Below are 11833 nucleotides of genomic sequence, written 5' to 3'. Positions count from 1 at the left end.
AGCTTCCCCTTGGCACTTGCTCTTGTCCTGACAGTAGCCCAGAACCTCGCTCACCCTCTTATACTGACATTCATCCTCGTTCTGACCTTCGCCCTTGCACTGACCCTTACACTGGAACTTGTGGTGCCCCTGCACCAAGTACCTCCTGAGCCCTTGCCCTGGTGCTGGCCCTTATCCAGACCTTGTACCTTTTCTTCAGCCTCACCCTAATCATCGCGCTTGACCTCATTAGCATCTGACATCTACCCCACCCCTATTCTTACCCTCACTTGATCCTGACACACCCTAACATTCCTTCACCCTGACTTTTGCCCTAGCCATGACTCTTGCCTTCACAATCACCTTCACAGAGACCCCCAGCCTCCCTCTTACCCTGGCACTGGCCCTCACCTAGTGTCTCCTTTGTCATGACCCCTGCCTTGGCCCTGACCCCGGAGCTCACTCTGGACTTGGTCATGACCATACCAAAGATCAGAGTTAGTGTAAGGGTGAGGATCATGATCTAGCTCAGTGTCAGAGCAGTTAGGGTCACAGTCAGGATGAGGGTAAGATCAGGGACAGATTGATGAAGATCAGAAATTGGGGTGAGTGTCCAGTTCAAGGTAAAATTCTATGTCAGGTTAAGGGTTAAGATAAGAAAAAGGTCAGGGTTGTGTCATTGGAATCAGGTTCAAGGACAAGATCAGTGTGAGGGAAATTTTAGATTCAGGGTTAGGTTCAAGATCCAGTTCAACTTTGAGATCAGTGTGAAAGTCAAGATCAAGTTGTGCCTCCATTGCAGAGGGTCAGTGAGAGGATGAATGTCAGGATAAGAAAGATGGTATTTGGGGGATGAAAGTAAAAGTTGGGTTCAGGTTGACAGTGCATGGCCATTTCAGAGTAGGATTCAGGGTCAAGTTGAGGGTGAGGTTGATGTTCAGAATTAGAATCAGTGTTGGATTCAGGGTCAAGATCAATGTGAGGATAATGTTAGTGTCAAGGTGAGCATGAAAGTCAAGGTCAATTAAAAGTCAAGGTGGGGTTCCATTTCTACTCCTGCTGGCAGGAATTAAGTTTTCCTCCAACTCTCCCTCCCCTCCCCCCATTACATTGGCCCAATCTGCATAATCCAGGACACTCTTTACATCTCACTCCTTTAATTACATTTGCAAAATCCCTTCTGTGTGTAAAACAGCATATTCATAGCTTAGGACATGGGCATTTTAAAGGGAACATTAGTCTGCTTACCACAGAGGGTCAGCGTTTGGCTTGTAGTAAAAATCAGGCTTAAGTTTCAACGTGAGAATAGGTCAAGATGGAGGTGATGATCAGGCTGAGGATCAGAGTCATCATAATCATGAAGGGCTATGTCACCCTGAAGTTCAATTTTAGAGTTAAGGTCTAGGTCAAGTTCAAGGTCATGATGGGATTAGGGTGTCAGTGGTGTCAGCCAAGTGTGAGTCTATGGCAAGATGAGTGTCAGAACCAGAGTCATGAGCAGGTATGGGGTGCAGACTAGTTTCAGTTTCAGCTTGAGTACAGTGGCTCAGACAGTAAAGTATCTGCCTGCAATGCAGGAGACCCAAGTTCGATCCCAGGGTCAACATGAGAAACAAAGATAAATACCAGTTAGACAGTCATGGTTAAGGTGAAAAGGAGAGCCAAGTTCAAGGACAAGGGTAAGTTCTAGGTCAAATGAGGTCAGAGTTTGGATGAGGGTCAGAGTCAATGCTAAGATCAAAGCCAAGCCAGTGGTGGGGTGGGGGGGGTGCGGGGGGATGGGGAAGGGGCTGCCAAAGAACTAAGTGAAGGTGAGAGTGAGGGTATGTACCAGGGTCAGGGTAATAGGGTCAGGTTAAATGTAAGGCTCAAGGTCAAGGCTAGGGTCTGTGTTGGGGGTGGGGGTAAGGTTTATAGAGTCTTTGTGAGCAGAACTGGCTGAGTGTCAGTGATCAGGGTTTGGGTCCAGACCCACATTCATATGGAGGTGAGAGATACCAGAAATTGAGCTAGACTGAAGCTTAGTCTTCAGATGTGGCTGGACAAACAGGCAGAGGCTAGATGCTTAAAACACCTTTAAAGTCACATGAGACACTTAAACTTATCCCTGCAAGCAACAACTGAGTTTACTGTATTTTACCCTCAAAGAGCCTAGAGGGCAGTGATGGTGGCAGTTAGTCACCTCTGTAACCTCAGCGCTTGCAGAAGTTTATACATATGAGCACAAAATGTATATTTTGAATAACATACTGCTAGTATTTTAAGTTTCTCTTAAAATACTAGTTTCTCTCACTTGTCTGTTTTTAATCTATCCATGAACAAACAGCACATTGTCTTATTTACTATACCCTATATGTCTTGGTATCTGATACGGTAAATCCTTTTATTGCTTTTCTCCTTTTCTTCTTCTCCCTCCTCTTAACCTTTTCATTTCCACATATATATTTTAGAATTGGCTTACCAAGTTATTAAATAAGAAAGACAAGAGCAAGTTCGGATTGTTTTGGTATTTACTGAATTAACAAGTGAATTCCAGGAATGTCTCTTATTTGCAAGGTATCTCTGAGTGAAGAGGTTCATTTGATCCCAGCCTACCCTTATCCTGAGGGTGATGCTGGTAAACCAGTTTAAGGTGTGGAGGGTCACTACCGGGTCCCCCACTTGAGCCATCCCTGGCCCTTGACTTCTGCCACCTTACCTCTAAATGGGAGCTCTGTTACATGAAGAACCTAGGAAGCCCCCAAGACTATAAAGTAGCCATGAGTGGGGCCACTTTCCAAGTGAGCAGAAACAAGGGCCAAGAGATGATGCCACCTCAGCCACTTCTCTCTATATGAACTACGGAAGAGGGGCTTACGTCACATAGAACTACTCAGGGTTTTTATAATAAATCTCAAAATTGAACTAGTGTTTAATGTCTGAGAAAAAAATCAAACCAAACTTTCCTTCTCACTTGGGTTTCCAACATGAGGACATCTTAAACTCAGTGCTCCCTTGGATGGTTCTACTGGGACAATCCCTGCCTGGTGGAATCCCTGATGATGGCAGGCATGGTAGTGGAGCTCACTGCCCCCTCCTGATGGATCCCTCGGCAGCACACAAAATTGGAAGCTGACAGCACAGGTTGAGGGCGCCCTCTGCTGGGGCTGGATGGCCTCATCGTCTGGCCAGGACCAGGGCCACTGTGGTTGAAATCAGGCTGGAGCAGAACGAGTGGCTTGGGTTGTCCTTGGGAGGGGCAGGAAGTTGGGGGGACAAGCCAACTGGGCCTGGCCCTGCATCTCAGCCCTCTGGGATGAAAGGCCGAATCAGCTCCGGGTTCAACAGTGACTCCTCGAGAGGCCGGTCCACGTGGAAGTCATGGACATGGGGGGGTCCTGGGTGGGCCTTCGGGGCAGGTCCCCCTGGGCGCTGGGGGATCGGCAGCTCCGAGGGGTGGACAGGCAGGGGAGCTGTGAAGAAGTAGTGGTGCAGGAGGGCCTGAGGGGAGCAAGCAAGAGACAGCAAAAGGAAACCGGTCACTGCAGCCTTCCAGGTTCAGCTCACTTCCCTCTGGGGGGCAGCAGGGGATGTGAATACCCGAGAATACCCTGGAAGAAATTTTCTCATTCATGCATTCTCCATTCAAGATGATCCCAATAGCTCTGAGTGTTCACTGTTTCAGCACTGCTCCAAAGACAGGAGATGTAGCAGTGAACTAACAAAGAGCTCTGCCTTCAAGTCTTCCATATAGTCAGGGGTTGGACACGACTGAGCGACTAAGCACAGCACAGCACAGGGGGCGATAACAAGGTAAAGTAAGATAAACAGCGCACCAGATGATTGGTGCTGTGGGAAAAAGAAAGTCAGAGCATGGACAAGGAAAACTAGGGCAGCTGCAGGCCTGAAGAACGGGAGGGTAGGCCCCGAGAGGTAGCACTTGAGCAGAGATCTGGAAGCTGAATGAGTGAGGCTCTGGGACAGAAGTGCACAGACCTTAGGACCTGGAGGAGGCCTGGGGTCCCAGGGAGTGAGCAAGGGGAAGGGAGCTGCAGGGTCACAAATGTGACGGCCCCACGTGTGTGATGCCTGTGGGTCACTAGGACCTGGGCTTCTCAGCTGAGGAGACAGCCCTGCAGGGGAAGATGTGACAGCCTGCCTGGACAAGGTCCCTCTCTCTGCCGGGTGGAGGAGAGATCGAATGGGAGGAGGAGAAGCAAACTCTGGGAAGCAATTGGGGACTTGCAGGGAGGCAGGAGGCACTTAGATTGGAGGCAGCAGCGGGGGGCTGAGAAGTGGTCGGCTGGCTTTGTGCACGCGTGCTAAGTCGCTTCAGGCATGTCCAACTCTTTGCCCACCAGGCTCCTCTGTCCTTAGGATTTCCCAGGCAAGAATAATGGAGTGAGGTACCATTCCCTTCTCCAGAGGATCTTCCTGACCCAGGGATCGAACCTGCATTTTTTTTTTTTAATGTCTCCTGCACTGGCAGGTAGATTCTTTATCACTAACGCTACCTGGGAAGCCTCGGTTGGCTTCAGTACATCCTAAAGGCATTGCTGACATTGGAGCTCATAGGGGTGTATGTAAACACACACTGCTTGCTCCAAGGGCAGGGAAGTGAGGCTGCCATGAGGCCAGATGGACAGGTACATGTAACAGAGGCCTGACTCCATAAGCCATCAGCCCATGGTTCTCCCCTCCTCCCTCACCTACAGCCACAACCCCTTCTGGGTCCTCCTCTCCAGGCCTCTGCTCATCATTTCTCTTGGGATAACAGACCCGCCCCGCTCCCCCCGCCCTTCTCCAGAAGACCTGCATGACCCCAGAGTCAGTCCCAACATCCCTCCCCTTGATGCCCACAGACTGGCTGCCCTGCCCCACCACAGGGTGGAGAGCCCAGAGGAACAAGTCACGTCTGTTCACGCGGGATCAGGACCCAAGACAATGCTGGGCATGTGCCAGATGCTAGTAAATTCTTCTTGAAGGAATGAAGGGATGAAGAAGCGAGATGCACTCTTCAGCGAGGTGGGCATGCCCTTTTAATATGGCCACTCCTAGCCACCTGCTGCCTCTCAAGGGTCTGCTCAAGAGAGGTACGCCTTCTCCATGCCCCCTGTCTCCAGGGGTGCTGTTCCCAGCCCATCACAGGTTCTGAGGACCTCAACCTGCTGGGTCACAGGGGCATGAACAAGGAGGGTCAGGGCAATGGGCGTCTTCCTACCTGGGAGGCAGAGATGCGCTGTTGTGGTGGGTAGAGGAGGAACCGCCCTAGCAGGTCCAAGGCCTGGGGAGAGGCATCGGGCAGCACCTCCTCCAGGGGCACAGGTGCCTGCTCCTTAAAGGAGATCTTGTTGTAGTCGGGCAGCTCAGTGATCTCCTGGAGGAGAAGGGGGCTCATCACGGCTGGCGCCCACCCTGTCAGCCCCCTCAGGAGTCAGTTCTTGCTTTCTGTCACCCACCTGCTGCCATTCACTCACAGAGCCCCCATCCACCTGCCCCTGCTCGCACCACATCACTCATGACATCATGCGCTCACAGCATGATGTGAGTGAACACATGCACATCTCAGGCGCCTGCTCCATGCCCAGCTTGGTAAGGGCTGCGTGTGTGCTGGGGATTAGCAGGAAGGGGTAGGGGCTGGGCTCTGGTCCTCCACCCTCCAGTAGATCAGGGATGGAGGAGATCCCATGCTGGGCCAGGACCAAGGTCTGGGAGGGTCTAGGAGGTGTGGGGGCCTTGAGGCAGAAGACAGAAGATGCAAGGCAGGGGAGTTATGAGCTGCTGGGGGAAGAGAGGACACCCCCTCCCCCCCCAAATGGTAGGCCCCTGCAAACCGGCCAGACTTGAGGACTGGGGGTGCCCAAGATTCGAAGCACACAACAAAGCTGTTCGATGTCATTCTCTCCTGGGAAAAGGGGGGACCCGTTCAGCAGCTCCCCCAGGATGCAGCCCACAGCCCTGCAGGTACAGAAGCCAAACATCTCAGAGATCACACACGAGGGACACAGGTTTCCCCACACCAGCACCCACACTTCCCTCTGTGGTCAAGAAACCCACAAAGTAGCCTACAGATCCCCAGCTTCACACAGTCCAAAGCTTCAAGCCTAGAATACAGAGCATAGCCCATTCTCTAAATAGGTCTTAGGCCTCAACTTTGAAACACACATCAACCCAGTTTGGGGAACGTCTCAGAACCTCATACTCTGGGACACAGAGCAACCCCCTCCCATTCTGGGACAGACCCCCAAAACAGCCCCCAGACCTCGAACTCTTGTGAAGTGAAAGTTGCTCAGTCGTGTCTGATTCTTTGCAACTCCAAGTATTGTAGCCTGCCAGGCTCCTCTGCCCATGGAATTCTTCAGGCAAGAATACTGGAGTGGGTAGCCTTTCCCTTCTCCAGGAGATCTTCCCAACCCAGGGATCAAGCCCAGGTCTCCCTCACTGCAGGAGGATTCTTTATCATCTAAGTCACCAGGGAAGCCCAAGAATACTGGAATGGGTAGCCTATCCCTTCTCCAGGGGATCTTCCTGACCGAGGAATCAAACCAGGGTCTCCTGCATTGCAGGCAGATTCTTTACCAACTGAGCTACCAGGTGAGTCCAGTCATGTCTGACTCTGAGATCCTATGGCCTGTAGCCCACAAAGCTCCTATGTTCTTGGAATTCTCCAGGCAAGAATACTAGAGTGAGATGCCATGCATCCAACTCCAAATAAAGGTCCAGGGCCTTCATATCCAGGGACCCAGGCCTCTGCATAACTCAGGGACATTACATCCTGGGATGTCATCCCCTGCATACCGGCTTAGACATCCCATGCCTCGGACCGCCTTCCCAACCTCAGCCCAGAAGCTTCCTACAGGGACAATCACTCCAATCCCACTTGACCCCTCCCAGCTCAAAACTCATGGGGAGGATCACTGATTCCAAACTCCTCAGAAATACTCTAACCAGAGGAGACACTCCCAAGGCAACCTAGAGCTCACAGCAGGGAAAACCCCCAAATGGCTTAGAGACCTCAATGTCCAGGAGGAGAGGTGACTCAGCTACCCACATCCCCCCTTTGTCTAGCCCATAGGAGTCTCACCAGAGGTCAACACCTTGATCGTACTGGCGGGCACCATACAGGAGCTCGGGGGCTCGGTACCACCTATGAGAGGAGGGCACGGGGTCACAGGTAGGTCACTGGTCTGTCAGGAAGCTGCCCTGGAAGGTCACCCTGACCCTCACACCAGCCCCAGTAGAACTTGTTTGGACAGAACATCTCTTCCAAAATCATCTCTTCCCCAGTAGGTAGGCTGGGGGCCTATCCTTTGCCATATCCTGCCCAGAAACTGGTCCTCCCTACCTGGTGGCCACCTGGTGTGTGTAGAGGCGGTTGCCATCTGGGGAAAAGACCCGGGCCAGGCCAAAGTCTGCTATCTTGAGCTGGCCTGAAGCACTGATAAGCAGGTTGGCTGGCTTCAGGTCCTGAGGGCACCAAAAGAAGCATCAGTTCCTCTAGCGGACCTCGGGACAGGAGGGCTTGGCAGGCTGGGCACCCGGGTGAGCTCAGGACCTGGTCTCTTCCAGGGCCACAACTCCAGTCACTTGTCCCCAGGCCCTGCCCGTTCTGTCCCCTCCCAAACCATGCCCTTTATCAAGGGCTGGCCTACTCCCAGCCCAGCCATCCACAGGCCCACCCCAGCCCATGGTGGTACTGACCCGATGCACGATGTTGTTGGCATGGCAGAAGGCGACACCCTTGAGCAGCATCTGTAAGTAGCTCTTGACCTGCGCCTGGGCCAGTGGCCTCTGGGTGTGGCGCACCACCTCAGCCAGATCTGACAGCATGAACTCGAAGGCCAGCACAAAGCCTGCGCCGTGTGGGAACACGGCCTTCAGCTGTACAACCTGCAATGGTACCCCGTCAGCCTCCAGACTCTCATGGCTCACGTTCTCTCGGATCCCCAGCCCCTGCGCCAACAGAGGACCAGGCAGGCAGAGAAGTTGAAAAGAGACCTGAGCTCAGGATCAGGGAGCTGGGTGCTCTCTCGCTCCCTTCTCCCAGAAGAAGGCAAGTCCCTACTGGAATCCTGTAGTAAACACCCGCCTGCCAATGCAAGAGACCTAAGAGATGTGGGTTTGATCCCTGGGTTGGGAAGATCCCCCGGAGGAGGACATGGCGGCCCACTCCAGTATTCTTGCCTGGAGAATTCCCTGGACAAGAAGCCTGGCGGGTCACAGTCCATGAGGTCGCAGAGTCAGACACTACTGAAGTGATTTAGTTCTAGCAAACCCTCAGGGGAAAGGAGGTCTAAGAAAGGCCACGTAGGGCAGTGTCTGATCCCCCACCCAGCCCATGAACTGGAAAGTCATCTGGAAACACATCCACACAGGTGATCGCAGCTCCCAGCACTGGGCGCAGGAGACATGCCATATAAACCGAGGGCCCACAAGGGCTGGCTGCACAGCAATGAGCAGGAGGGAGGGCCAGTGGGTTCTCAAGGAGGGGACAAATGACAGAAACTAACAAACCTATAGGGTATTCTGATGAAAACAGAAGAGAACAGATGGGGCGAGGTCTGTTATATAGGGATCTGGGAAGGAGCTGGGGGCAGGGGGACAGCAAACACAAGGCCCGAAGGCAAGAACAGGAAGGAGGCTGCTCTGTTCTATACTCCTGGAGTCTCGATAGTGCTGTTTTCAGAGAGACATGGAAGAAATTTTGCTGAATGAATGAAGAGGCTGGCATGAGACAGAGCAGATAGAGATAGTTCTTTCAGAATGAAGAGAAGACACTGGAGCTTTTCAAGCTGGGGAGTGGATTCATCTACAGTTTTTGACTGTGGAGTGGGAGTAGTGGCAGGGAAGGTGGAGGAGGGAAGGGGGAGCTGTTGCAGTAGTTCTGATGAGAGGTGAGGATGGCCTGGGCCAGGGGAATACCTGCAGTGTTTTAAAGATAGACCCTTCAGGCCTGCTACACAGGACATGGGACTGTATCACCAGCTTCCCATGGGCCCTCCAACCAGCTCACACAAGCTGTTTGTAAGCCCTTTTACTGTCCTCAAAAAACAAGAATGGCCATAGTGCTGTTTTTCTGATTTTGATGGTAGCATACAGTCATTTTACAAATTGTGACAAACATAGATTCAGATAATACACAAAATTATAACAAAAAACCCCAGCAAAAGTAAAATCCTACCACCTATAGTCAACAGTAGGAGTCTATCCCACCAGACTTTACAAGAGACATGGTACACACAGACACATATTCATACGTGTGTGTGTGTGTGTGTGTGTGTGTTGTATGTGTTAGTCGCTCAGTCATGTCTGACTCTTTGTGAACCCATGGACTGTAGCCCACCAGGCTTCTCTGTCCATGGGATTCTCCAGGCAAGAATACTGGAGTGGGTTGCCATGCCCTTCTCCAGCAGATCTTCCGGACCCAGGGATCAAACCCAGGTCTCAGGTATCGCAGGCAGATTCTTTACCATCTTAGCCACCTGGGAAGCCTATATATATATACATACACTTAATATTCTTATACAAAACCAGGATGACACATGCAGTTCTAAAACATGCTTTTGTCACCAAAATATCATGGACATCTCTAGAGAATAAGAAGCAAGTCAGACAGCAAAAGAGACACTGATGTATAGAACAGTCTTACGGACTCTATGGGAGAGGGAGAGGGTGGGAAGATTTGGGACAATGGCATTGAAACATGTAAAATATCATGTATGAAACGAGATGCCAGTCCAGGTTCGATGCACAATACTGGATGCTTGGGGCTAGTGCACTGGGACGACTCAGAGGGATGGTATGGGGAGGGAGGAGGGAGGAGGGTTCAGGATGGGGAACACATGTATACCTGTGGCGGATTCATTTTGATATTTGGCAAAACTAATACAATTATGTAAAGTTTAAAAATAAAATAAAATTAAAAAAAAAAAAAAGAAGCAAGTCAGAGTATTGCCTACTCTTGGGTGGGTGGGCCTAGCCTTGTCACTCCCCAGGAAGTTAGGTACATTCTCCACTCAGGAAGGACATGGACAAGAGAGAAAACCACGCAATGAGCCTGGGTGTGGGAGGTGTCTCTCCCCATGCGCCCACAGCCCCTTTCATGCCTGTCACATACAAATCACGCCAAGTGGACCCTGTAGCCTTTGTCTGTCTCCCCTACCACACTTCAGTTCTCAAAAGCAGGTTAGGGGCTATGTCTCCAGTGCCCAGCAGAGGGCAGAGCCTATGGGAGACCCTAATGCTAAAACGTTGATTCTGCAATCAGGCCAAAGCCTCCACAGACAAGCTTGAGCCAGCTGAGTGCCCATGAGCAGGCCCTGGCCTGAGATAAGGAGAGCCTGAAACCCGCCTTGCAGTATGGAGGAGAAAACTCAGGACAGTGTACATAAAGCAGTTAACCCAGCCTGCAGAACGTAACAGGAGCTCAACAGGTGGCAATAATCATTATCATTAGAAATCATTATATGATTTGAGAAAAAGGATAAGTCAGTCAATGAATGAACAAGTAGGCAAGAAATAAATGCGTGAACAAGAGGGAATGAGTGAGGAATGAAATAACTGGGTGAATGAATGTGGACAAGAAAGGCAGTGAGTTGAGGGGTGAGGATGCAAATAAGGAAACACAGTGACCGCAGGCCCTCAGAGTGGGAGTGAGCAAGGAGGGTGGGACAGCCCCTCAGAACACCAGCCCCACTCACATACTGACTGTCTTCGATCTCCTGCAGGGCCTTGATCTCCCGTAGGACCTGGTTGGGGATGCCATCCTCCAGCCGCCGCAGGGCCACCTTCTTGAGGGCAACGATCTCTCCAGTCTGTTTGGGACAGAACGCAGACACTACCAGCCCGTCCCAGCTGGGAAAAGGGGTGCGACGCCGAGGGCTGAGGTCCTCGTGGGGGTGGAACGCGCCCCCCAACCCGTGCTGGAGGGAAATCAGGGCCAACCGGCGCAGAGCTGGGCAAACAACTCAGATATCCACGCCAGGCTCCTAGGGGAATTCGCTGAAAGCGCCGTTGGTAGCTGGCCGCAACTTGGAAGCCCTCCCCTCCGCGGGCAAAAGAGGCGGGCGCACGCCAGGATGAACTACCGGGAGGCAGAAGCTATGGCCCAAGCATGGGTCAGGAAGACGGGGAGATCTCAAAGAAACCGAAGAGGAAGGGCTGGATGCTCACCTCCACGTGCTTGGCTTTGAAGACGATGCCGTGCGCACCCTCCCCTATGCGCCCCAAGATGCAGTACTGCTCCATGGCCCTCTGCCCGGCACCCTGACCCTCCGCAGTTACAGCCCCTCGCTGGCACCGGACCCTTCCGCGTTAGCCCGCCCCGGCTTCCGCCCCAGACGCGGCTGCCTAGCAACGACGCAGAAACGAGCGCCCGGGCCTGGAGGCCGAAGGCAACTAGGGGTGACGTCCGGGCCTCTCAGTGCCTTTCCCTAGGACCTCGCCATCACGCCTCAGTGCGCTTCACTCAGCAGAAGTCATCCGTGCGGGCGGGAGCGATGGCCGCCGATCCCTCTCGCCTCTGCCGAGCACCACGTGACCAGTGATGCCGGGTTACGCAACGGGCGGGGCCACTTAGCCCGAGGGCAAAGCCGAGAGGCGGTGGGAAGGCGCTAAATTGGCGGGAGGGTGGAGCCGCTCTTCAGGGAGGAGGCGAGCACGGGGCAGGGAGGGGCGGGGCCGTCCACCCAGGGGCGTGACTGCGGCGCCGAGGGCGTGGCCGAAAAGTGACAAGGAGGGGCGGGCTCCTCCCCAAGAAGGCCAGGGTCCCTCCGCCCCCTTACCTAGAGGTGCCAGCTTCCACCTAGGAAAACATACAGGTACCATTCCGCCTTTAAGCCCCAGACTTAATGATGATGGAAGCGAGACGGGTTCC

General features: G+C 52.7%; 1 protein-coding gene across 1 annotated transcript; it reads right to left on the bottom strand.

The window, feature by feature from the left end:
• Positions 1 to 2471: 2471 nt before the first annotated feature.
• On the bottom strand, positions 2472 to 11522 carry CDK20 (cyclin dependent kinase 20). Its single transcript, XM_019966643.2, has 8 exons — positions 11131 to 11522; positions 10659 to 10772; positions 7660 to 7848; positions 7304 to 7425; positions 7043 to 7105; positions 5793 to 5916; positions 5180 to 5335; positions 2472 to 3459 (listed from the first exon to the last, which is right to left on the bottom strand). The coding sequence occupies exons 1-8, from the start codon at positions 11203 to 11205 to the stop codon at positions 3262 to 3264; spliced, it is 1041 nt and encodes a 346-aa protein (XP_019822202.1). The 5' UTR covers positions 11206 to 11522; the 3' UTR covers positions 2472 to 3261.
• Positions 11523 to 11833: the final 311 nt, after the last annotated feature.

This window comes from Bos indicus, chromosome 8 (assembly GCF_029378745.1).
Source record: "Bos indicus isolate NIAB-ARS_2022 breed Sahiwal x Tharparkar chromosome 8, NIAB-ARS_B.indTharparkar_mat_pri_1.0, whole genome shotgun sequence".
Lineage (NCBI taxonomy): Eukaryota > Metazoa > Chordata > Mammalia > Artiodactyla > Bovidae > Bos > Bos indicus.
This window is presented reverse-complemented; position numbering and strand designations above follow the sequence as displayed.

What these genes read in the sequence shown, in the direction of transcription:
- CDK20 (XM_019966643.2), bottom strand. Translation starts at nt 11,205, where the DNA reads ATGGAGCAGTACTGCATCTTGGGGCGCATAGGGGAGGGTGCGCACGGC. An exon ending in CCAACAACATCGTGCATCGG is followed by an intron (nt 7,426 to 7,659) that starts GTCAGTACCACC and finishes TGGTGCCCTCAG; the next exon opens with GACCTGAAGCCAGCCAACCT. An exon ending in GATCAAGGTGTTGACCTCTG is followed by an intron (nt 5,917 to 7,042) that starts GTGAGACTCCTA and finishes CTGTACCTGCAG; the next exon opens with GGCTGTGGGCTGCATCCTGG.